The 26,972-nt window shown below is 41.4% G+C and overlaps 1 protein-coding gene and 1 long non-coding RNA gene across 8 annotated transcripts; one reads left to right on the forward strand and one right to left on the reverse strand.

The window, feature by feature from the left end:
- On the forward strand, positions 1-24,239 carry PROSER1 (proline and serine rich 1). Of its 7 annotated transcripts, none has more exons than XM_044435944.1 (16): positions 2-104; positions 503-678; positions 3,862-4,004; positions 5,183-5,289; positions 6,713-6,778; positions 8,304-8,372; positions 8,682-8,776; positions 9,228-9,321; positions 10,991-11,101; positions 13,478-13,561; positions 14,471-14,549; positions 15,567-15,671; positions 16,862-16,906; positions 19,762-21,487; positions 22,052-22,199; positions 22,711-24,239. In XM_044435944.1, exons 3-16 carry the CDS (start codon positions 3,941-3,943, stop codon positions 22,840-22,842), a joined length of 2,925 nt encoding a protein of 974 aa, XP_044291879.1. In that variant the 5' UTR covers positions 2-104; positions 503-678; positions 3,862-3,940; the 3' UTR covers positions 22,843-24,239. The 7 variants fall into 7 exon arrangements, with proteins under 7 accessions (XP_044291878.1, XP_044291879.1, XP_044291880.1 ...); XM_044435945.1 differs by having other exon boundaries at positions 17-104; positions 551-678; XM_044435943.1 differs by lacking the exon at positions 503-678 and having other exon boundaries at positions 1-104.
- LOC123026386 lies at positions 4,884-26,972 on the reverse strand. The gene is made up of 3 exons (XR_006415295.1): positions 26,895-26,972; positions 10,344-10,386; positions 4,884-5,205 (listed from the first exon to the last, which is right to left on the reverse strand). It is a non-coding gene; the product is annotated as an uncharacterized LOC123026386 (long non-coding RNA).

Consider the following 26,972-nt stretch of genomic DNA (forward strand, 5'->3'; position numbering starts at 1 on the left):
TTTAGACTCCCTGTGGTGGGGGCCGTTGGGGGTTGTGCGGGTTGCTCTGGCGCCGGCCAGTGGCTGCCCCTCCTCCCCGCCTGCTCGCGGGGCCGCCGCTGATGGTAAGCCGGGCAGGGGCTCCAGGGGGGCGGTGGGGCGTGGTCGAAGCGCCGAGGCGGCTTTCTTTCCTCCCTCTCGTGCGAAGGGTTCGGGCCTGCCTGTCTCGCCTCTTCCGGAGGTTGCAGCCTGAAGCGGCGCGTGTCTCTGTGTGTGTCTGAATGCGACGCGAGGCTCAAACTCTTGGGACCGGTTTTTTTCAGGCGAGCGGGCTCCCCCTTAGGCGTTGCAGCTGCTTGAAGCTGCAATCCGAAGCATGCTTACCTGGGAGTAAGCTCCAGTCCATCCAAGGGGGCTTGCATCTGAGGAAGCAGGCACGGGCGTGCGTTGCAGGCTTCAGTGCGGAGCGCGCCCGCGCATCCTGTCATTTACTTACGAGTAAGGCGAGCCCGTATGTGTTTAGGCTTAGTCGGAGTTCAGGCCCACTGAATTCGAGGAGGCTTATTCCTAGGGAGAATGCAGTACATTGCAGTCATAACGTGGCCTTTCAGTGGAAGGAAGTCGTATAAGGTAGCCATCTGCGAACAACTGAGATTCAGACCACGATCCACACGCTGCTCACACTGGGCTGCTTGCGAGGTAATTTTTGTATCTTCTGGGGTTTTTGCAGCGATTATGCGAAAAATGCATTTTAAAGTGAATCTTTGGGCTGTTGAGTTTATCCCATGAAGTAGATCTTCCTAATAACATTGGTAATCCATTTACAAACTGTACATGTGTTTATAGAGATAAATGTTCACGCTGGTTACGTTTATTTGTAATTCAATCTGAAGTATTACAAAGGCTATCTAAAGTTGGTGCTCCTATATATTCTTGGAATAAGAATTATTGATTTAATTGGGCTGCAGTGGGTATCTTGCTGGGCTAAATTGGTTGTGGATTTCAGTCTGTATCATAGTGCCCTGAGGGTAATGTGTAATCCAACTCCTGAGAAAAGAGGAGGGCCCTTTCTGAATGTGTGGTATATTAGTGCCCAAAGTTAGCTTCAGGACCTTCTCAGGTCCTTCTTTATTTCGAAAATCAGTTAAATGATGCTTGGGAAACTTCTCTTAAAGGCTAACCTTTGGGAGATGAGTGGGAATGATTTAAATTGCCATGAGAAATTTGGGATATGGATGGATCTGTTTCAACTTTTAATAGTGATTAGCAAGCTAGACTCAGGGTACAGTCCTGTACATGTTTAAACTGACAAAAATGCTGCAACTCCTCAGGCAGCCATATTCATCTGTAAACATGTTCAGCTGAGTGCATTCACAAGTTATTGTGATCAGAAACCCTGATGTGATAGGATTCACTACTGCAGGAACTGTGTGAACATGTTCTGCTGAACATACTTAGACATTTGTGCTAAGTATGTGAAGATCTGACTGAATACCAGGCACACAAGTACACTGTAGGTGGAATTTACACCCTCACCCTCCTTTGCACTTTAGCCATGCACATGAGCAGGCGAACATCTGCATTGATAGAGGAATTCTCCTGTGCCTTAACCCATACATGTCTGTTGCTTGTAAGCATGCATAATTTGGCATTGCTCAATTCTGATTACGGATCACATGGTGTGTCTGTTAAGGCATCAGCCATCCAGTTTCGTGGCTTTGCAGAGCTAGTCTTATGATGAAATAGCTGTAACTCTACCACAGCAGGATTTTTCTCATTGAATTTCCCTGGGCTTTAAAAAGGAACTTTATTATTACAGTGTTTTAAAACATACAAACAAGTCATTAACTGAGCAGATGCATACAAATGAATATGTACGTGTCTCAGTGTTCAGAGTAGTTTACTTCTGATTAACTACTAATCAGAAGTAAATGAGTTGAAGAGCATAGCTCTTTCATTTCTCTCCAATTCTTCATCAGTGATCTGTCAGTCAATGAGAGTGATTCCCTTAGCCTTCAAAAATCATCTTAGTTGAAATTTTCCTGCTACCCCTTCCCCCGCTGTCAAAATGCCATCAGGGACAGTGGATTTAAAACACTGGCATACTGGCAATATTCTAGCTTCACAATGAAACTGAGCATGCCTGGCATAGCTTTGCCAACCATTGGCGTTATAGATTTTCTGCCCCCCCCCCCCCAATAACATGTAACTCCTGCTCAGGCGCGACTTTGCAACTAAACAACAACAGAATCTCACAAAATCAGTGAAACACCAACCTGTTCAATAAGCCTGACTAAAGGACATCAATATTTTTCCCCATATATTCAAAGAGACACATGATCTGCCAAGCCACAGCTTGGAGTAAAAAACAGAAATTGACTATTTTTAGAACTACTTAATACATTCCATTTGTGGCTATTTGTATTGGATTGGTGTGAAATTCTGCAGAGTTTTAGACCTCATCAACTAAATTATAGATGCCAGGTTTCAAGTTATTTGCTCAACAAGTGTCATTTTTATAAGTAGTAGGATTTTGAGGGTGATAATGGTGCAACTTTTTTCTTTTTTTGCAGTTCACCTTAACTAAAATGGCATACTTGTGCCCCTTTAATTTATTGATCAAATAATCCAAGAAACTACAAGATTTAAGGCAGATCATAAATATACCTGAATACATGACATTATAATCACCAAAAGTATACTAGAAATAGTATCAAGCAAATTTTTGATAAAGTAACATTCCAGTTCCTTATCTTAAAATGTATCTGTGAAGATGACTCAAGCAAGAACTTCACTCCTGTTCATAGCACCAGTATCTAACCCTGAGAGATCCAATACAAGGCAGGCTTGAAGCTGATTTCAGAAGGACCGTTATGAAGGTCCATTTCCAAGAAGCTCCCCGCCCCCCAGATTAACTGACCCACTTATGTAAACCTGCTTATCCTATGTTCCATAAACATATTCTAACACTCAAAGATAGCTCATGAAACCTATATAACTAATCACTTCTCCAAAATACAGTACATCCTTGTCAATCTCACACATTACAATTCATTACAAGAGGAAAAAGTAAGGCCGGAGGCTAGGAAGGGTAGACATAGCAAGATAAAGAAGTGAAGAGAAAGAAATAGCAAAGCTAGAGGCTGGGCGGGGGGAGAGGAAAATAGCAAGGCATAGGAGTAGAACAGAAAAGAAATGAGAGAGAATAGGAGGAGGAAAATCAGCAAGGTGAAGAGAATGAGTGAAAAAGCAAGACAAAGGGGTAAATGGGAGAAAAAGAGCAAGGCTAGGAAGGGAGAGAAATAGTAAGGCTAGATGCTGCAAATGGAGAGAGAGATCAAAAGGGAAAAGGTCTGTGTGATCAGAAGGCTGGGTGCAACCAGAAAAAAACTCTTTCTTTCCCTTCCTGCCTGCTGGACAACTGAGCAGCAGGAAGTTCAGGAACATAGAGTAGAACCTGACACTATAATGTATTTCAAGTATTATTTATAATACATACAACTTTGAAGGCGGATGGGAGTGGAAGTCTAGGTCTCTGCAGCTGCAGAGACCTGGGGCCCACAGGTCTCCCCTAGGGACCTCTGATCTATATCTTAACAGTTGACTGTCCAATTTCTGCTTAAATAACTCCTGATGGTATCTGCTTCCCTGCAATTTCTACCATTTGATTTCTACTTTTGCCCCCTGGAGCAAAAGAGAACAAGTCATCTTTTCTCCAAGCACCTTTTACCATTCCTCAAAGGACCTGTTTCCCAGACCCTTCACTATCCTGTCCTTCTCTGTCACACTACACCATTCTTAAAATGTAGCACCTTGAACTGGAGAAATATTCCAAAAGCAGCCTAACAGCATATTATAGCATGGAACAATTACTTCTCTCAGTTCTAGCTCATCCTTACCACTGAGACCTCACAACTCCTGAAAAATCACTCCTGAGGATCAAGGGTCCCACCAGAATGGTATGAGATGGAATAATGAGGCTGGAAGACTTCTGAGCCAAGACAGAGGCATCAGCAGAATCTGGAGTGAGCAACTTTGCACGAGCAGAATTATTTTCTCACTTGATACATTAGTCACTTCTGAATCCAAGCAATAACATTTTCTGGGAGTGTGATGATCTCTAGATCAGCACTTAAAAAATTGAGAAAATGTATGATATTTGTGTTTCACATGTCCAAATTTTGTGTTTTAGTTGTTGCCCTTAAATGTCCAATATTTAAAATCTCACCAGGGTAGTAGTATAGAATCTTCAAATCAAATCAGTGGTGGTGGTATTTAATAAATTTATATTCTGCTGAGCATGTTTAAAAGTATCACCTAGACACTTTAGACCTACATTTGGCAACAGAAAACAGCACAGGAATGCTAGAAATATGAATAGCCTGGAGCTCTGCATGAGCTGAAATTATTTATGTTTGGGAAGGCTTATATGTGTTCTTTTCTTGACAGAAAGCAGTTCATGAAAAGGTTTGATCATTCTGAACTGTATCCAGTACTGTCATTGCACCTTAACCAGTTCTGTTGCATCAGTGGAGCAAACTACTGGGGCAGCAGGGATTAACAGTTCTTGAAATATCCCTGGAATTGAGCAGAATTCCAGGGCAGACTGCTCCAGACGTACCAGCTTAAGTTGGAGTGCAAGGACAAAATATATCCAGCTTTCAGACTGTGGCTCAAAAAGCTACAGGAAATAGGACCTTTAAACACAGAATAAGGCATAATCCAAATATGCCCTGTCCTCGATGCATGTAAATCTCTGTACTCGGAGACTTACATGCATCCATTGCCTGCCATGTCTTGTGCCCTGCTTTTCAGCTAGATAGCCGTTTTCAGCCATCTAGTTGAAGCACAGGAGAGGGGAAGGGAAGGAGGATGGGCCCCACTTGGATAAATCATAAGCCACCAGCACCAACTTCCTTCCCTCCCCTGACACACCCTTTTCCTCCTCTTCAAAGCTGTTTTGCTACTTCAGTGGGTCAGGGCAGTTCCTACACTTGAATCTTCCTACAGCTCCCTCCACTGACAAGATCAGGATTGCACCCTAAATAGTTTTAGAGTGATCTCCATTGTAGAAGTTTCAGAAATGGGCCTTGCCATTAAACATTCCTAATTCTCAGACTTGTTGATGCACTTCACATTTGATGAGGTATACAAATGCAAGCAGATTTTTTAATGTTCCTTTTTTGGTGTTTTTTTTCAACAGAAGACGATTCTGCAATAGAGTGCCTGAAACGGAAAAAAGACTACATCTTAGAAGAAAGCAAGATGGATAAGAAAGCATTTGAGATGGTGCTTGATGAAATTAGAAAGGTAATTTATGATTTAACTGGTATAGTTTTGTAAATACAGCACAATTGTTGCCTTTTGCTTATTTATTTATAGTATTTCTACCCCACCCATCAGCCCAAAGTCTCCCTGGGCAGTTTACAAATCAAAATTAGACAAAACAAATAAAACAGCAGCACCACAGTAATCCACCTTCTGCCACCACATTTAAAACAATCTCAGGGGTACAGTAAAAATATAAAGGATTAAGATAAAAATATACCTATTAAAATATGGGGAGAATAAAAAGAGTTAACGTGGCTCCAAAAGAAGCAGAGTAGGCACCAGGCACACCTTTTTGGGAAACTGATTCTGCAGATGGGGTTACACAACCAAGACGGTCCTTTCCTTTGTAGCCACCCTCCTTGTTTCTTTGGAGTGGCCTTTCTCGAAAGGAATGATGGTCTCAGGGGTCTGGTAGGCAAATTTGGAAGGAGGCAACCCTTCAGGTAACCTGGTCCCAACCTGCTTTAAATTTAATGTTAGCCCTTTCCTTTTGCTTTTTGCTCTTCCCTCCCCCCCTTTAGCATTTTGAATCAAATCCGGACTTCAATCAGTAACCAATGTACTTGACAGAGGACTGGCATGATTAATTCATGTCAGCCAGTCCCTGTTAGCAGCCTGGTTGCTCTATTTTGAGCGAATTGAAGTCTTCTGACCTTTTTCAAAGGTAGCCCCACTTAGAGCCCACAATAATCCAAACAAGAGGTTACCAGAGCATGGATCACTGTTGCTAGGCTCAGCCTGTCCAAATAGGGTTGTAGTTGGTAAATCAGCCTGAGCTGATAACAGGTGCTGCTAGTTACCAAATCCAGTTGTGATTCCAGTGACAATTCAGGATCTAGGAGCATCCCCAAACTACAAATCCTGTCCTATGGTGGCATAGCAGAATTAAAAGTTCAGGTTTTGGATCTGCTTGTTTAGAAAACTAATTATTAGAGTAGTGAAGCTTTGAATAAACAAATGTATAGATGTGTAATTTTGTAGAATTCCATGTCTTTAACATACAATGTTTATGGCTATAGTCTTGTAGCCACTTAATGTTAAATAAACCACATTGAGTTCATGTATAAAATTGCTCAGTAAGGTATATTTTGTATGCCTCTTTATGAACCAGTGATTCCCCTGATTTTAACAAGAGTCTAGTGATCATGTTTCTTTATGAATCAAATCCATACTTTGGTTTCTCTTTCACCCTTATGTGCAATTAAATTTACTTAAAGTTGGGAACTGACTTGGCAGTGAATGTACTTAAGACTGAAGTCTTTATCAAATATGAAGAGGGCCAAATGCAGAAAGTTTATTCATATCTGTTTCCTAGGAGACTGATAGTATTATTTCTTCAATCCTAGCCTTGTAAATGAACTTCTGACAAATTGTTGACAGCTGCTTTTTATATGTCTTATAGGCGGTGTTGATGGAATACAAATTAAAAGCTATTGAATACGTACATGGATACTTTTCTAGTGAACAGGTAATGCTGAAGAAAAACAAAAGTTATGAACCCCTTTGGAATATATGACTAAAGGCAAGTCTTACTACAGCAGGGGTCCCAGCCTTTTTGAGGGCTCATTTGGGAATTCAAGAAACTGTTGTGGACACCACCACAAAATGCCTAATTAATGGATCACCACTTTGATGTCTGCTGTCCCATCTGCGGATCATAGGCTGTATTTCACGTAGCAAAGCCTCTAGTTTCATGTCTAATGGACACTGCAGCATCTCTCTAAAGAGGGATTGTTTAATTTGGCTAATTGCTGGTGGTGCAACACAGTTAATTCTTCTTTTAAATGTTTGTTTTGGTTGTGTCTAATCATTGCTTCTTTTGGGGATGAGGTTATTATACAGATAAATTTTGTACTGCAACAGACTTTAATGTTTACAGATGTATGTATTCTTACCTGCTTCATAGAAATAAACAAATGGTCACTTTTTGGCAGCTGAAAGACTGATATGGCAACACTGGAAGGATAAACACTTCTCTCTTATGATGCAATGGTTTGGGGACTTTACAGTGCTTTCAGATTTTGAACAGATTGCACAAAGGATGCATATTTTGGATATTTTGTCCACTTTTGTTGAAGCTTATTTATACTTGCTAGAAAGTTGTATGCGTTTCACATGTATTCTGTGTTGTTTGTTATTATGTGCTACCAAGTCATCTCCAACTTATGGCATCCCAATGAATGCACACCCTTTAAAATGTCTTGTCCTTCATATCCCGGCTTAGTTCTTGTAAACTCATGGCAAGAACTTGAATTTACTTGATTCCTTTATGGAATCAATCTGTTATTTATCGCTATGAATATGTACAAGTCCATGTATGTATATTTTTAAAAGTGCAAAAATGGGGACCCCTTCACAGGCCCCTTGAAGATGCCCCGGGTGCCATGTTAGGGAGCTCATGCTACAGTATGGAAAATACTGCAAGCAGTGCCTGGTTTTTCCTCTCAGTGTGCAAGAGTAGATATATGTGGCTGTTGGAGATACTGTAGACATATCAGTACTTGCCTAATGCTGTAAATGTTCTCCACTATAATTGATTTAAGAATGACATTCTGTGAAACAGGAAAATAGGGGGTTTATAGACTCTAGAATTTGCTTGCGAGTTTTGCAGGGTGTATACCATTTGCTGAGACCTGACCTCCTTCCTTGTTCCAATAGTAGTAGCAATAGCAACTGTCAGTGGTGCTATACCTGCATTCATATTTGAGTTAATAAAACTAAATGCTGATTCAGAATCCAAACCCTACAACCTTAAACCTGAAATTAATTTAGAAGTTTTAATTTCTAGAAACTTTGAAATAAAATCACATTCAGAATTAAATTATTAGAAATCTTGTTAGACTTGTTCTCAGCTATTAAATAAACAAAATGTGGTTCTGCTAAAGTTTCTGAAAATGTTTTTATTTGTAGACAATTCAGTTCCAATAAATGAATTGTTACGTTAAGTGATATATGTACCTATATGATAAATTATAGCATTTCTTTTGTTGTAGATTGTTGAGTTACTGAGATACTTCTCTTGGGCTGAACCACAATTAAAAGCTATGAAGGCATTACAACATGTAAGTTTTTCATTAAAGCAATTATTTCATTGGGTTGTAGCCAATGTTATTCTAACTTAGGTCTCATTCATTTGGTGGGTCTATACTAAGTAGACTAACATCATATCCATCCCCTTGAATTGCATTACTTTGATCCTATTTCCCCTAAATGCAGTTACCTTTCCCACATCTATTTCGTGTTTATCAAACTGGTATGATCTGTGCTGTCGTTCAGACTTCTGTTTCCATACCCTGAAATGTTCGTTCTGTGAGCATAAAACTGATGCATATGATAGGGTTTGAAGCAGCTTATTTTTCTTTTGCTTCTAGAAAATGGTAGCTGTTTCTGCAGCAAAAGTGGTTAACATCCTCAACTGTTTCACTTTTAGCAAAGACAAACTTATTGCACTAGAGCTGTTGGCTTCGTAAGTATTGTCTGCTGATTTGCCTTGCATGCATGTTGTTGTAATTAATGCTACTTCAAGTCTTGTTGGTGCTTGGTCAATGGGCACTTGGATGGTTAAGGACACAGCCCTATGTACAGATCTGGAAAATCCTACAACTCCCAGTATTCTGGGGAATACTACTGACAATTGTAAGAGTTTTTCTGTCTAAACACGTATGGAATTGTGCCCTACTGCACTTGACTTAATGGGCTAAGACTATCTGATATTATACCTTACATCAAATGTTTCTATATATAAACAAAGTATATTTAAGCAATAAATGGCCCTATCTCTGTTTATATTATGTTTGTTTTTTATTATTCTCCTGCCCAGAAATTTTAATCAAGTGGTATGCCACTATATAATCAGTGCTGCTATTATGTATGTGAGAACGATTAACTGTTTCTAAACAAATAGTTTCTTTTTATAGCAATATTATTGATGCTCAGAATTATCGCCTTATTGAAGATCTATTCAGAACTAGCATGTCTGAAAAAAAGAGGTGCAGAAGAATTCTTGAACAGGTATTACTGGTTGCTTGGTCAGTGATTTGGAGTTTCCTGTATAAGAATCACAATCATTTTTTTAATTGGAGAGCCTGTGTGGTGCCGTGGTTAAGAGTGCAGGACTGGGATTCAGGTGATCTGGGTTCTAGTCCCCACTAAGCCACAGAGCTCACTGGTTGACTTTGGGCCAGCCACAAGCTCTCAGCCCAACCTGCCTCACAGGGTTGTGGTTGTGAGGATAAGATTGAGAGGTGGAGATTAATTATTTAAGCAGCTTTGAGTTCCTTGGAAGGAAAAAAGGCAGGGTATAAATTTAAGTATTCATGAGCCCCTATGTACAGGGTAGAAATGAATCCCTAAAGGAATGAAAAGCAGGTAGGAACTCAGAGATGAAATTCCACAGAACTTAAGATTTTCAAGACTACTGTGTGATTAGTATCTGTCTCCTCATCTGGATGAATTTGGTCTATGAAAAAATGGGGAAGAGTTTCACTACAAATGTTGTCTTTTCTTTTGAATATATAATTTGAACTTCTATTGCCATCAGTTCTATTGTTTATTACAGTGCTACAGTTCTTATGTTAGTGATCTGGGTAGATTTTAAAAGATGTTGGGCAGTATAGATTTATGTTGCCCACTTATGTGACAGCTTTCTAACACATTTCATTGACTAGAAGTTGTATTCAGTCTGTCACTAGCATTCCATTACCTAGAAAATCCTACCCCTGCTGTGTATTTTGAGAGATATGCATAATCATTTGCCAGAGGGGGTGTCTGACACTGTATGAAAGGCAATAGTTGGAAAGAGTAAGTGGAATCTGAAACTATAAGGCTAAGACAGGGCAGAGGATGTGGCCAGGAGCTATTTAACCCTATTAGAGGTGATTGCTAAAGATAAGAAGCACGAGCAGGGGTTTCAAAGACTTCTGAAAGAAACAAAGTATGGCATTTGAACACCAAAATGTGTGAGACAGGAGGGACACTTCACACTAGCAAACTACAGTTTAGTGTGTTCATAGCTACAGCTTGAAGATAGTTACCTAGGATTCCAAAAGTTGGAAAGATGGCATAATCAGGGAACATCTGCAAAATAGATGGATTCAAAGTAAAGTTAGCAATGAAGAAGGCAGTTGTATGTGCATCTGACTGATTACCCCTAAACAAAGTGAGCCTTTGCAAGGGTTGTAATTCTAGGCATGAGCTTCTTGAGAGCAATTGCTTCAGATACTTGCAGAAAGTAGAGAGAATGCTTGAAAAGTATTCCTCATCACAGGCAGGACAAGGAGGTGGGCACATCCAGTCCCTGCTGGAAGCAAGCATTTTGGCAGAAAACTGATGTTGGGCATAACCTTTTTGCTAGGGAGAAGGCTTATGCAGAGTGTAAGTGTCCCACTAGGGAATCAGGGACCCTTTGGTGCAAAAGGGGGCTTGCTGAGAAGTGGAGGGAAGATGCCTATTGCTACCACCTTTCTCTATTCTGATGCATAGTAAGTCCTGGGTCTTAGGAGGAAGAAAGGTGAACCAAGAATGAGCTGGCATGGTCCTGCTGAGATGGTTGCAACACTTCTAGAACTTAGTAGCCTAAACTTTACACCCATGCTGTTTGTGTACCTGCGTAAAAATGCTGGCTTACCCACTCAGTCATAAGTGTAACTGCGTTTTTGTTTTGGTTTTGCTTGTATTGCAGGCTTCCAAAGCAGGGTGCAAAGCACCTCATGCTATGATATCTTCCTGTGGTATGATTCTTGGAAACCCCTATCCTAAAGGGAAGCCCAGTCGCATAAATGGAGTTTTCCCAGTATGTATTGGCTTAGTGAATATTTATTTTTGGAACTGTGTTATAAACCCCTAATAAAGCAGCACTACTGTTTTTGAAATCTGCATTTTACTTCAATTGTCTACAAAGACAAAAGAAAAATCAGTTTTCATTTGTTTTAAATCTGTTTTTGTCAACTGATAATGCAACTTTCTTTCCTATTTAATTTTAAAAGCCATGTTAACAGGCCTGGAGGAAGGGAAATCAATCCCTCCCGCTTGCTCCATTGCTTCTATAAGCAGGACCACAGTCAAAAGATGCTTGAATTAATTTTGTTCGAGGCTTCCCTAGTTATATGCATCAAAAGTCTATTCAGATTTCATCCAAAAGGGGGAATTAATGCTCCATAATCAGTAACACACTTGTCTGTACACATCACAGAAGGAATCTTCTCCTCTCCAGGAAGTAACTGTTGCCTCAAGGAACTCCTGGATGAATAGGACATGATAAGCCCAGGGCTGCTACTCACTTTCTCTCACGCCCGCTGGCCTCCATTTTTGAGACCTCGTGGAGAACGGGTGAAGTTCCAGAGGACTGGAGGGTGGCATCAGTGATCCCAATTTTCAAGAAGGGTAGTAGAAGGGACATGGGGAATTATAGACCAGTTAGCCTTACGTTCATTGTAGGAAAAACAATGGAAAAGCTCAGAGAGAGAGCTAGTGATGCTAGATAGGGAAGGGAGGCTGACAGCCACACAACTCGGCTTCCGCAAAAACAGGTCCTGCCAGACAAACCTTGTGGAATTCTATGACAAGGTTTCGAGATGGCTAGATGGAGGGGATGCAGTGGATGTGGTATACCTGGATTTCAGCAAGGCCTTTGACAAAGTGCCCCATGATATCCGGGTGGAGAAACTGAGGAGTTTTGGGATACACCAAAGCACTGTCCAGTGGATTAGGGCATGGTTGACTGACTGAAAGCAGAAGGTAACCATTAGTGGGGAATCATCGGGATGGCGGCCAGTGACAAGCGGGGTCCCCCAGGGCTCTGTCCTGGGGCCAATCCTGTTTAATCTTTTCATTAATGACATGGAAGAAGGGGTGAACAGTCTGCTGATCAAATTCGCAGACGACGCTAAAACTGGAGCAGTGGCCACAACTGAGGAGCAGGTACTCCAGATCCAAAAGGATCTGGACAGACTATGGAAGTGGGCAGGAGACAACAGGATGGTGTTCAATGTGGATAAGTGCAAGGTCTTGCACTTGGGGCGTAGGAATAGCTGTCATAAGTACAGGTTAGGGGACAAGTGGCTGGAGAGCAGCACTTGTGAAAAGGACCTCGGGGTGCTGGTTGACTTCAGGCTAAACATGAGTCAGCAGTGTGACGCAGCGGTCAAGAGGGCGAACGCCACCCTTGGTTGCATAGCCAGAAGTGTGGCTTCTAGATCGAGAGAGGTATTACTGCCACTCTACATGACTCTGGTGCGCCCGCAACAGGAGTATTGTGCTCAGTTTCGGGCTCCTCATTACAGAAAGGATATAGCCAGGTTAGAGTCAGTGCAGCATAGGGCCACAAGGTTGGTGGCCGATTTGCAGGGGATGGGGTATGAGGCGAGACTGCGGGAACTGGGTCTCTTTAGCCTGGAGAAAGGGAGACTCGGAGGGGAACTGTTGGCAACATACAGGTATGTGAGGGGATGTTACATGGAGGTGGGTAGAGACCTGTTCTCCCCTGCAGAGGAAGGCAGGATGCGCTGCAATGGAGCAAAGCTCAGGGAGCCAAGGTTCCATTTGAATGCCAGGAAGCACTTCCTGACAAGTTAGGACCCCAAGGGTGTGGAATGGGCTTCCACGAGAGGTTGTTGAGGCTCCATTGGTGCGGGTGTTCAAGGATAGGCTGGACGTCCACATGGTGGGCATATTGTGAGCAGAGCTGGCTGGTGCCGGAGGTCAGACTAGATGGCCCGGGAGGCCCCTTCTGACTCGCTCTGTTTCTATGTTTCCCAACAATCCCTCATGCTGGCTTGCAACTAAGACACAACTCTGCTCATTTCCTGAGTTTTCCTTGCTCTGCAACGCAGAGCTAACAAGTTGCTTATTCAGTCCAACCAGCAGTTTGCCAATAAGGAGAGAAAGCAAAGGTTACACCAACTATCCAAAACCCTAGTTCATAGGTTTCTCAGCTCAACACTGGCTTTGGGAATATTAATTTCTATTAGTGTGCCCATGTGGACCTGTCTAACCATGTTCCTGGTAGTATCCAACATTAGTCTTGTGTAGAGCAGACCCATTGAAATGACTAACTGAAATTCCATTTATTTCTGTACGCCCACTCTGCATAGAATTAATGTTGGATACTATTCTTTTGCTTCCCAGTGCTGAATTAGATGCTTAATAGTGAATTGTGTTTATTTTCCAGGGATCTCCTGTCAAAAAGGAGAATGAAGACTATAGTAATGAAGGCAAGGGAATAGCAGGTCGTATTCTTGGACCATCTAAACCAGTATGTTTCAGTCATGAAACTAGTAGAAATATAATCATTACCCTTCCTTGTGCTATTGAATAGAATTAGTTGGGGAAGAACTGGCAGCAAGGTGAAAACAGCATAAATGTAGTATTTGTTACTATTGTGCAATGGTTGGTGACTAAAAAATATTAAGCTAAAAAGAGCAAACTCTGTCTCTGCATACACACTGGTTTTATAAGAGCTATTAAGGAAGGGGTAAATGCACAAAAGGAATGAGGAGGAGAGGAGAGGGCAAAGGTTTCCAAATACTGTTTGAATGTAACATAGGAGAGGTGCCAATGTCAGGGAATCTGTTGCCTCTTTTAGCATTATCACAAGTGTTCCAAAGCACCAGGCACTAGATTTAGAGCAGGGGTCCTCAAACTTTTTCACCAGGGGTCAGTTGAAAGGTGCTGGTGCTGGGTGGGGGCTGGAAAGGTGCTGGTGGGGCACTCGGGGCCGGGGGGGCAGTGCATGTGGGTGCACACGGTGAGGCGGGCAGGGAGCGCTGCAAGGGGAGGCAAGGCATGGGTGGGCACTCGCCGCGAGGAGGGTGCACGAGGCAGCGGCTTGCTCGCTTAGAGATCATTTTGTCTGAGCGAGCAAACAGCTGCCTTCCTGCGCGCGGGCAAGGTGGGCAGCGGCAGGCGCATGCAGGGCGGGTCCCAATGGGCATGATGAGCCAGATAAATGGGCATGGTGGGCCGGATCCAGCCCTTGGCCTGTAGGTTGAGGACCCATGATTTAGAGTATCAGTAGAATACAAATGAGGCAAACAGAGAAAGAGAAATCAAGGGCCAGTGAAGGAAGTAGAATAAAGGAGAAGTATGTCTTGGTTGTGCATGACCTTGGTTATTATTAAATGTTAGATTTTCAGTTTGACTAACAATTGTCCCTCTTGTTTAGGCTCCAGCAACATACAACCCACATAAACCTGTTCCTTACCCTATTCCTCCTTGTCGCCCTCATGCAACAATTGCACCAAGTAAGCGCTTTATTTTTGTTTGTTGTCTGTGATTACTCTCATCTGTTAGTATTACTACTGTGGAAGCTTCTGCATCCGTCACATGCCGACCATAGCCTATTATTATTTAAGTTATTTTCTTTGTCTTAGATACCTTGACCTTTTTGCTCTTTTTGTGGAATAGAACCCTGTTGTGGTGCTTAGAGTTCAAGCTCCTGACTATTTTACGTATTTTGAAATATTTCTGCATTTTTAAAATGTTAATTCAAGATGGCTTGCATAACAACATACCATATAAGCAAAAACATGAAGTATAAAATTAAAGTAACATCAAAGAAAACATCCATAATTGGAGCTAAACATTACTAAAAAAACATAACCTGTCTAGAGCTCTGGTAAGCCCTATTGAGACAGGCTTGCCTTCCTTGTCACCTTTTTGGCACCATATGAAGACTTCCTTTATTCTCCCTTGCTTTGAAAAAACCTGTGGTTTTAATGAATATGTAACTTACGTCCCTTTAGTTATGAGCTATGTACTTCAGATTTGTCTGTCTTCTTCCTTCTACCAGAAAAGGTCTATGTTGCAAACTGATTTTATGATATGGTAATTTTAAACTTTGTTCTGTTTTGTGTGCCACCCAAAGAACAATATTATTGGACAGCTTTAACTCCCAATTAATGAACTATAGTTAAGAAAAAAATAAAGGACAAGGAAACCTTTGGTTAAAGGAGAGCCATGGCTTTGCTGGTTGTCTATAAGAATAAAGTGCTGAGGCCTGGTGAAACTTCCCCTGGGCGGACATTTCATAAATGGGTGCCAACCACCAAAAATACCATGCTTCCTAGTAACTGCTAACTAAATCTCATTTGGCAGTGGTAGCTTGTGCAAGACCTAATGTTAGGGGAGCAGGGGCACAATGTCAGGAAGATGATTGTCCTTAGAATATTAAGGAATTGATATGCTACCCTAGGAGGGGATTCTTAGTGTATAACTTTATTGTTACACCATCGTGTTTTGTCTTCTGTTTCCCTTACTAGGTGCTTACAACAACGCAGGTCTTGTTCCCCTGGCTAATGTCATAGCTCCTGGTTTGCCAGCTCCACCGCCATATATGCCTAGTCATGTAGGAACAGGTAAAGCAGGTATCCTCAGAAAGCCCAGTGTATCTTGGCATAACCAAGAGGCTGTGCAGGTGGCTGGGCCAACAATTTGCTAGGCTCCAGCAAGTCACTGCCAAGCTCTCCACTTGTACCCACTATAGTTTTCAAGGGGTGGAAAGTGAGATGTCTGCTCTGGGATCTCTCTGCTTCTGATTTAGTTTGTAACTCACCCAAAGAGCTTTATGGCTAATGGGGCAGGATAATGTCCAATAAACAAATAAATTTATGAAAAGTATTGTAATCCCACTTGGCAGCCAAAAGGCTCCTAGAGTAGCTTACAAATAGTCAGTTAAAAAAAAAAAAACAAGTCCCTGCCCACATGCCTAGAATTTCCAACTTGCACAAGGAGGAAAGAATAGGAAAAGAAGAGAAAAGGAAGGCTGTGGTCTTTCTTCAGCATGGTAGAATGGCCCCGCTTCCCTCTCTCCCCTCCCTCAGTGCAACCTGCTAAAATGGCCGCTGGTGGTGATAGTTAAAGGGATGGGAGGAGCTGTCATGGGGGTGGGTCTTTGCTGCTGTCTCCTTATCAGTCTCTAAGAGATACTGCTGCATCTGAGGCAGAGGCCTGGGGAGAGATGCCACAGCTGGGGGAGAAGCAAGCAGAAGGGAGGGCAGGAGGCTTTGTCCCTCACAGCATTAGCAAAGGGGGAGCCTGAGCTATGTACATGGCTTAACCAAAGGGTACCCTAGCAGTAATTGGAAACCATTGTTTCTATGGCAGGAGTAAACCACTGCTCTTGAGGACTGTGTTGGAGATGTCCCATGTCCCTAATACAATGAGCCCTTTCTCCACTGCCGAGGGATTGGATTGGGGAAATGTCTTGGTTCTCTTTTTCTCCCAGTCAAATATTATGTTTGTATACCACCTTTTCTTCCAAGGAACCCAAGGTGGCTTACATAATACTCTTCTCTATTTTATCTTTGCAACAACCCTGAGGGAGGTAGATTAGGCTGAAAGTCAGTGACTGCCCCAACCAAGGTGATACAATAAGCTTCAAGGCCAAGTGGCAACTAGAACATTCCAACACCACATCATACTGGTTTCCCAAATTGATGGCTATTATATTTGTTTTAATAAAACCAGTGTAAAGTGGGTCTTAATGTTTTGTTTTTTAATAGGTAGTCTTGTTAGTATTCTCTTTTCCCCTAATTAATTATTGTCCTTTATGTAGAAAATGAAGAAATTTCCAATCAGGCAAAACCTTCCCAAAGCCAAGGTAAGCTGTCCACTTGCAGAGACTAGATTTAGTAACTTAAAATTGCATTTAAAGAAAGTATGCGTTATTTATTCTTTTGAATGCTGCTTTATTAAATGAAAGGGAATCTGTTCATATCTTAATAGCACCAAATTTAACATAAGCAGCTAAATGTGCCAAAATGATTTTTAACAATTGCTTACAAATTATTTTTCTAAAGTTGGCTCTTAAGTGTCATTTAATGTGCATGTCATAACAGGAAGCTGAGTTGCAGGAAAAAATACCAAATAATTTCTCAGAGCATTAGCAATTAAGATACAAAAGTATTTGGTATGTAAAATGTTTCATTGCTTTTCTCAGTTGAAATATATCCTCCTTATTATCACTGTCTGCTTTTGAGCATTGCTGAATAAGATGCAAAGGAGTACTGCCAGTTCTTAGAAGTGTGGTAGTCTCTGTAAGTGCATTTAGTTCTGTTAATAAGGCAACCAGTATCAACACTAAATGAATTTTGTTGAGTTTTTATGGCCAGTATGGTTCAGTATATTTTCCCCCTGAATGAAGCATAAGATTGGGCCATGAAGCCGAGTTCTGTTAAAATACAGACATGGGGATCGGGGAGTTTGCAAGTTTCACACTTCACCTAACAAGGTTAAAAGATTTGTTTAGAGCAAGAGGACAGAAACCATATTTGCTCTCAACAGTATTCAGCCGATTTTTGTTGTTGTCGTTGTACTTAGTTTAAGGAGAAGCAGCAAGCATCCCCTCTATACAAGAAATTCTAATAAAACTTCATTTAGACTCTAAGCCCGTGCACATTTACCTGAGAGTAAAGCACATTGAATTCAGTTGGTCTTTCTTCAAAGTTACATGTGCATAATATTATACTGTTAAACTTGCTCACTTTCCGTTTAACAAAGAAATTCAGTGCAAACAAGAAATAAGCAAGGGGAATTAAAAAGATTGTATAACTGTTACCAGTGAGGCTCACAGACAAATAAAAACTACTTTGGGGTCTCATTTGTTACTCTAAACAGCCCTGCTGTAGTAAAGCCTTTCTGCCTTTCATGAGCTTGTGCATACTTCTGTTTGCATTCCGTCTGAAAAGTGAAGGCTAAATTCACTACATGGCAGAACTCTCTGCATCATTTGTAGTGGGACACACAGGTGAGGGGAGAAATCTTCCTGCAACCTGAAGTGGCCTGTCTTGCAACACATCACTTTTCTTCTTTGGCAGAAAAATAATAAGGTGAATTAGAACATGACTGAGATGGCAAAGCTATGCAAGTCATTATATACAGGCACCCACAAAGAGGCACAGCATACTCTGTGTCCAAATACAGTGGATTTCCTGATTATTCATTGTTTTTCTCCCTCTGTTCCCACCCACACCCTTTTAATACCAGAAATGTTGCTACTTTAACTTCTAAATCAAACTGGAACTAATTTAAAACATTTTTGACATAGCCTCACAGGAAAACTGAAAATCATTGGTGACAGCCATGACTTCAATTACTTAATAAGCTTGCTATAAAGAGAGGTCGCTTGTTTTTTCTCCCTGTTTAGCAGAACTAGTGAAAGGTTCTGTTCCTTAGTTGGTTAACAACTACCACAGCATCTTTACCCAGAACTAATGGCCACCTTTCTACCTTTGCCCCTCACCATGCTTCCTAAATTAATAATTGCTTTTCTCCCTTCTTTGAAAGTGTAAAAACTCCCAACATTTCCTTAGTGCAGCATGCTAAATTAGGATGTTTGAGTGCCCTCTGGAATTGATTATGCTTCCAGCAATATTGTGATATGAAATTTGATAAGTGGAATTGTATGTGCATATTTTTCTTTTATTAAAACACAAATTACAAATATTTGTAAAACTTGACAAAAGTGAGCAGTTCACAAATAAACTTTTGGACTAAAATCATTGCCATTCTCTCTCTAAATCTGCTGTGCTGGCTGTTTCTGATTTTCAAACAATACAGCTATAATTATCAAATCAGAGCCCAGTATCAGTAATGGTTGCTTTCTTGCTGCAGCACAGCCCTTCCCTTGCCCTATGAAGATAGTTGAACAGTTAACTGATGTCAACTATAGCCAAGTTTAACTAGGATTATTTCATTATATAACATGGAGCTTATTTCCAAGCATGATTAAGCCAAGGCTGTTTACATTCTCTGGCCAAAAGAAATTTGTAAGAATTATTCTAACATACTCATTTAGCAAAGGAGCTCAGATTCCGCTGTTTCTGGAAAAGTCTCTTTTTTACAATAACAAGGGCTAGAAAACAAAACCCCCAAAAGCAGAGGTACTCAAAAATCTAAATCTATTTTCAGAAAATTAAAAAGCCTTTGGAATAAGTTACCCCTACTAGTAAAGCTGACTAATGCTGATTGTAGGTATCAAAGCTGTAGGCATTAAATCAAAATATTAATTCTGAGTTTAAGGCATCAGTTGTCAATAATGCCAAGCAGGTCTCTCCACAGTACATTTGGCTCTCTGTCCAGTTTGCACAATATCCATGCACAAGGCAAAAATGGGTCTTGTGCTTGATACCACACAAATCTTGAACCCACGATGTTTATGCAGACATAACTTTGTACTGTGAACATACACAATAATGGACATCAGCAACCAAGGAATATGGGGATGCAATTGATATTGAATGAAATGTACTTGTTAAAGAAGCAGCAGCAACTGAACCAGTGATTGTGTTTCATTTTGCATATCATTTAAGCTTTTTGTAAGCGGTGGAAGCATCTTTTATTTTGCTCCTGTACCTGTTAGTTGCTGTGTAAACTCAGTTAGAATGCATTCAGGCTGAATACAAGCATTTCTGCTACTAGTTTCCAAGAATTCTTACTGGTTTTGTTTCTTTCCAGCTTTTGCTACACAAACGAATCATCTCTTTACACCTCATGGTTCTAACCCTGCTGCTTCTCCAGCCCCAACCCCATCATCTGTTAAGGCAATAAGCCATTCATCAGCACTTCCATCTCCAACTGTCCCAGGGATAAGCATGTCCACCCCTGTCCACCCTGTCTTCCCTGGGCAAGTTATCTCTGTTCATCCTCCCCAGCCCTCGCCTCCCACCCCTCCTGTCATCAAATCCCACCCACTGCCTGGTGTTCCTGCAACATCTGCTCACTGTGCAACTTCCACTCCACTCTCTACAACTTTCTCAGGGCTGGCTTCTGTTCTGCCTGCTGCAGCAGCTCCACAAGGGCTCGCTACACCATGTGCTACTTCTGCACCTAATGAAACTTTTGCATCTTCCTCTGTTCCATTTGCAAGCCTGCCTTTTTCCACAGCATCTGTCACAGCTTCAGCTAATAATCCTAATTCATTGTCATCTACTTTTTCTGGCCTGCCTTTGTCCTTGACGCCCACTCCACAGGGGATAGCTAGTCCTGTTCCTTCTGCCATTGCTGGTTCTCCAGCAACTAGCCTGCCATGTCCCCTTAACTTTCCTAGCCCACTTCTGTCTGTCTTAAAGGGGTTTCTGTCAGTAAATGATAGTTCAGTAATGAATTCAGCTGCTCTGCCTTCTGCTGTGACTGCTGAACTTGCTTCTTTGTCTGGTCTTGCTAGCCAGAATTCGGAAGCCTCCTCTTCATCTGGTAACAAATGTTACACTCCAACTGCTACCTCTGCTCTTCAGCATCCTTCGACTTCAGGGCTGTCAATTTTCCCAGGACTCCCATCTCAGCCTGGAGCTAACAGTAGCGCAACTCCTCCTGTATTGCCAGCACAGCCCCCTTTAACCACGTTGCCATCTTCTCTTATGCCAGTCAGCTGTGTCTCCTCAGTTGCTCTTCCACATTGTCCAAGCCCTGCTAATCCTGAAAAGCAGGGCTCATCTACCCCAGTTGCCACAGCAGTCCCAGCTCTAATTAAAACCGAGCCCACAAGCCCGACCCTTTCAGGTTTCAAAGCCCCTGCACATTCTGCCGGGCCAACTCATAGCACTTCAGGCTTGTCAGCACTTGGCCATGCATATACCTCAGCTACTTCATTGCCAGGCAGCTTACCTAGTTCCCTTAATCCAGCACTATCCAGCCTATCCTCCTTCAGTGCTCCATTAAACAGCTCCCCTTCCATTGCCCCGCATGGTTCATCAGCACCAATAGCTCCAGTATATAACGCACTTCCTCCTTTCACTTCACTCACTAGCAGTTTTGCTTTTACAGGCAACCCAGCACTTACCCCAACAGGGTCTTTGTTGCCCATTACGCCTACGACTACATCAGCCATTTCTGCACCTCATGTGAGCTCCACAACCACTGTTCTCCCCACACTCATTGCTTCGGCAGCTGCGCCAGCTCCACCGTTTCCCCTTAACTTGTGCAGTGCTGTCCCTTCCCTTTTTTCTGTTCCTCAAGTACCTCTAGGATCATGCAGCTCATCCTTCCCTCCTTTCCCTGTCTCTAACACTCCCTCTGTCACTCCTGCTCTCCCTTCTTTCCCTGGGCTCCAGGCATCTTCTACAGTAGCAGCAGTCGCACCACTGCCAGCAGCTGCCACAGCCCCATCTCCAGCTCCAGTACTACCAGGGTTTGCCTCGGCCTTTAGCTCAAACTTCAACTCTGCACTTGTTGCACAGGCTGGGTAGGTCATTTTGTACCAAGAGGTCAATTAGTCTCTTTTGCAGATCTTTTATTGTTGTTGTATATGGTTGTGAGAGCTAAACATAAATTATAAGCTATAGATAATTCATGTTATATTGTTCCTTAGTTCTCTGTTGCAGTTGAAAGTTCTAGACATACCTGTCAGTAGTACACAGCTCTTTAAGTTTACTTTAAATCTACTGCATTCAGGATAAGAAATAGTGAATGACCTCCTAGTGGAGGATATTTATCTCTTAATTTGCACTAGAATCTCCTGGAAAGATCATGCTATAGGAACTGACAAAGATGGCCTTGGACAGTATCTAACATATCTGGCATAATCCAGGTATCAAACATCAGCAATAAAATTTGCACGTGCAAAACACTTCTTAGCCTAGAGATAACAAATCTATGTAATACTGCAATACACAAAGAGATCTATGTATATATAAGCTTGTGATCATAGCTTGGAACTGAATAACTATAAAACTCTTGGAAGAGTTTTGTACGTGAAACTGCCGTTGTATTGTCTTGTAGAATTGAATTTGTTCCCCATCTATTTCAGCCTGAATTCTGGGCTTCAGGCCCCTGGAAATACAGTTTTCCCAGGACTCCTGTCTCTTCCTGGCATCCCTGGACTTGCCCAAAGTGCTACACAGTCTTCTCTACAGGAACTTCAGCACAGTGCAGCTGCACAGTCAGCATTACTGCAGGTAAATATAATACATAGAATGAAAAAACTAGTTAGTTTGTATATAGGTAACTACAGACTAGGAAGGTAATAGAACTCCACAGCAAGGGCACTAATATCTACAAGGAGAATCAATATAAATGCATGTCATGTACATACATCTGTAAGAAAATACATCCATCCATGTGTGTGTGTATATATTGGTAAGCTTAAGTGTGAATTAAAGTGCACAAAGTTGAATCTATGGAAGTCCTACTTGTTTGTTTTTGCATTTATATGCTGCCCCCTACTCCTAATGGAATTTCTTAGCAAAGACCCATTGAAATGAATAGGACTTAAGGAATTCATTCATTTAATGGTCTAAGTAGGACTAACATGAGTTATAAACTAATGTATGACTATTGTGGAATACATGACAATTATGATACTGAAATTTTGAGGCAACTTTCCTTAGAACATGGCTGCCAAATTTGGGTTTTAAGGGCCCTGCTTGTTTTTTAATCTCTTTTTCTTGTTGTCTGTTTTCCATAAAGGCACACACTGCATCTGCCCTGGAGAGCTACACATCTCAATCAGACAGTTTTACTACATATCCCCCAGCACCAGGGACACCTGGAACACCTTTTTCATTGCAAGCAAGTCTTCCCCAGAGTGGATGGCAATAAATAACATCCATTTCATGTACAGAGAGACCTTTCTGCAAAGAATGCTGTGGTAGTTTGGCAAAGTCACTGATGATGCATTCATTGAACGTTTAAAGAAAAGAATTCTTGACTCAATGTGGAGTACCCAAGAGGAGGAGATGGATTCCAAGTAATAGTTTCTGACAGGCTACAAAAATGGATTACTGTTTACTTTTTATCAAAACTCTTATGAAGCACTGAGTGTCCTTCTTTCTCTTTTAGGTAATATTGAGGATATTTGGATCCTCACAGGATCTTTTAATGTGCAAATGTCTGACACAATTTTTTTAATGTCTTTTCTGGGAAACAGCATTGCATCGGTTTTCAGGATTTTATCTCTGCAGTATCATGTGTGGTATGTGTATCCTGCATTGTCTACAGTCAGTTCCAGTTCCCCTTTTTCATCTCATTTCCCACACCCTTTCCTATTCATGGCTGCTGAAATATATCACAGAAATATTTATCATCTTGTCCATATTCTTTACACCTACATGCAACCTAACCTCCATCAATATTTCTTTAGCCTTCTAGGATGCTAGGGACTCTTCAAATCCAGATAGGTATTCAGTTTTTTAAAAATAAACTTTGTGCAAGTCCAGATTAAGTGCACATTTCCTTTAGGTCATTAAATATATTTTACAGATCAAGATTGGTGTTCTGTGATTAACATTTTTTGTGTGTCATTCATGAACAAAGCATTGGTAACAACAGCACTAGTGTATGAAATGTCATGTCAGATGCCACCTAACGTGTCAAAGACCTGCTGATTTGTGAACCAAGTACTTGATTTTTATTGTTAAAACAAACACATGATGCAGATAAGAATGAATTCTTGGGTTAAACTTAGTAAATGCAAACACACACATACAGTTGGAACTTGGGTTCTGATACCGTCGTTGCCCAGTGTCACTCCAGGTTATGCCAAGCATTTAAAGACCAATTTTTCATTCTAGCTAGGAATTATAAAATACAAAATATGCTCTTGCTGTGTCAATTAAGTGCTCTATACTGTTTAATATCTTTAGTGATGAGTAGAAAAATCCCCAATCATCTCTTTTTAAGGAGTCATTTTTAAGGAGTCTAGATCTGCAGTAGCGGTATAATACTTGGCTTTCTTTCTAATGTGAATTCTATGAAAGATTTTGTTGCGGTTGCATAGTTTAACATATTTTTTGTCTGAAGATGGAAGTCTACTGGATAGTATTACTGATGTAGAGGATTTCCACAATGACAGGCATGAATAACACTAGAGTGTGTGTGTGTGTGCGTGCGCGTGTGTGCGTATATAATCTGTATTTTTATAATGTTTTTTAAAATAAAATGTGTAGCAGTGGCACACATGTTTCTAAACTAGACCTGAATAAAGTTATTTAGAAAAATTGATGTGTTATTAATTCACTTTAAGTGAACTGTTTAGATAGGGCTCCATCCAATATCATGTGAGTGGACTTCTGCTCACACAGTGGAGCTGCCCTGCCATTTGTGGCCCTCAGCGGTTGTCTCAACAGTTCCAGCCTATGACACTGGCTTTCTCACTAGCCACATCCAGACCCTGGATTATCTGATTCTCTTATAGGCAGGATACACAAAGGAACACAGAAATATTAGATACATGAGGCAGAACTTGTAAACCTAAATAATAGTATAAGGATTCTAATCAGTAAACAATGTGTTTGTAGAACTGGCTTTATTATACTGTCAGGAAAAAGCAGTCTGGAAGAGGGATGTATTGTCCTTGGTCCCCCTTTACTGTAGCAGTCAATACAGTACATTTGAAAACAAGTTGTAGAAACTGAGCCACCACCAATAAGAGCCTTATCTCTTAATACAAGTGGGCATATGAACAGGATGTCTGAAGGTGATCTTAAACTGGTCTCAAGATTTTTAAGGTTTTAAACATTAATACTATCCTGGAAATGCACTAGTAAACCATGCAACTGGTGCAAAATTTGTGTTAGATATCCCAGCATCATAGTTTCTGCTAACATTAGCAAAGTCCTATTTCCATGACTGAAACTTCTGAGTTATCTTTGAAGATAGTCTTACATAAAGCACATTATACTGCAATTTGTCTGGAGTTAGTCTGTATAGCTGAAGCCAGGTCCAAGCCAATAGAGTGGCACTCCACCCCACATCCTTCTCAGCACTGTAAAGTGCAAAAGGAGAGCAAACTTTGTTAGAGTTGTTTTGCTGGAGCACAGATGGTGAAAAAAAGTAATACCTCAGACTCCTCTGTGGCAAATTGGTATGTTTAACATAATTTCAAACCTGTTAGATGTAATTACCCATAACCCTGTATTATGTGGTGCCTTTTCATCTGGATTAATTGAAGATGCGGTGGAAATACAGTACTGGGCACAGGGGGTTCTGGTTGTATCAAAAGTTATCTGACTTGGAGGAGTTTCACTGAAATTAATAGGACTTAACATGGCAAGGAGATTTCAGATTGTCAAAGAAGCTGAGAGCAATGCCATCAGGAGGCCAGAATAATCTCACTAGGCTGGTCTGCTAGCAAGGTAACCCAAGGTGGAATGGTCATGAGTCAGGACTGAGACACCACACTAAGATGCATCCATCCTCTTCAGGAGGTAAAGATCACAACAGCAAAAAGAGAATGGATCTTATAGAAGCAGAGAAACTTCTGAAAGGCAGCTCCTGGGCAGCAGCGGTTATTTATTTCATTTTTATACTGCCCAGTAGCAGAGCCAGCTGGAGCCGGGCATTGGAATAGATGGCCCGGGAGGCCCCTTCTGACTTGCTCTGTTTCTATGTTTCAAGTACAAAAGCTGAATATTAAGAAAACCAAAATTGTGTCCGCAGAAGAATTAGAGAACTTGACTGTTAATAAGGAAGAAATCTAAATTGTGAAAGATTGCACATATCTCAGCTTGGTCATTAATTCAAAGCAAGACTGCAGCCAAGAAATATGAAGAAAACAGACTTAGAAGGGCAGCAATGAAGGAACTAGAAAAGATTGTCAAATGTTCTTTTCTACTGGACTTTTACTTGAGACCAAGGTCAAGATCACCCAGACCATTACATTCCTGATCACAATGTATGACTGAAAGCTGGACAGTGAAAAAAGTTAATAGGAAGGAAATTGATGCATTCAAAACATGGTGCTGGGGAAGTTTGCAAATACCCTGGAGCAACAGAAAGACAAGTGGGTCCTAGATCAAATCAAGCCAGAGCTTTCCCTAGAAGCAAAAATTACAACACTGAAGGTGTCATACTTCAAACACATCATGAAAAAAGCAAGACCCATGGAAGAAATCAGGTTAAGGAAGGCAGAAGATGAAAGAGAAGATCAAATACAAACTTGGAACAGCTGAACAGAGCTGTCATAGACAGGACATTTTGGAGGGTATGCGTTCATAGGGGCGCCATAAGTTGGAGACAACTTGATGGCACGTAACTGTTCCAAGTAACAAGTCTCATTCATTTCAATGGGGCTACTCTAAGTAGGGCTATCACTAAGAATCCTCTGCCTTTAAATCGTAGGTTTTGATATGTAGTTAGATATACTTGTTAAACCACTAGCTCTGCCAGACTGGTTACTGAGGTCTTGAATGCAAATTTATTCTAAACTCTTTATTTTGTAAGGCTGGGATGTATATATTGATCTTGCTTAAAATTCTAGGGTCTTTTGGTATGTTTAATTTTAAATAGCAGCAACGTTTCTATATATCACACTCAATTCTTCAAACAGACTGTTTCCTTGAATAAACCCAGCTGGACTGGAAACTAGCAGAAGAGTGCCAGTGTGGTGCAGTGGCTAAGAGTGTGGAACTGGGGATAAGGAAACCTGGATTCTACTCCCCACTCAGCCAGGGAGCTCCCTGGGTGACTTTGGGCCAGTTACAGACTCTCAGCCCAACCTACCTCCCAGGGTGGTTGTGAGGATAAGAATTATGTAAGCCGCACTGAATTCCTGAGAAGGAAAAAAGACGGCATATCAATATAAGTAATGGAATGAATACGAAGAAACGCCTCAGGAAGGGGAGAATTACAGCAAAAAGCGTCCCGCTCTGTACCTTCAGCCGGATGGGGAGCTACCCCAATCCATCTTCAAGCGGCTCGTCGCCCTGTGCAGGCGGGCAGGCAAGGCGCCT

Source organism: Varanus komodoensis, unplaced genomic scaffold, assembly GCF_004798865.1.
Source record: "Varanus komodoensis strain SLA01 unplaced genomic scaffold, ASM479886v1 scaffold3, whole genome shotgun sequence".
Taxonomy (NCBI): Eukaryota; Metazoa; Chordata; class Lepidosauria; order Squamata; family Varanidae; genus Varanus; species Varanus komodoensis.

Bases quoted from the DNA above. Each gene is read 5' to 3' on its own strand.
- PROSER1 (XM_044435943.1), top strand. From the start codon at position 3,941: ATGAGATGGAATAATGAGGCTGGAAGACTTCTGAGCCAAGACAGAGGC. The intron at 4,005-5,182 runs GTGAGCAACTTT...TTTTTTCAACAG, and splicing joins AGGCATCAGCAGAATCTGGA to AAGACGATTCTGCAATAGAG. The intron at 14,550-15,566 runs GTAAGCGCTTTA...TTCCCTTACTAG, and splicing joins TCATGCAACAATTGCACCAA to GTGCTTACAACAACGCAGGT.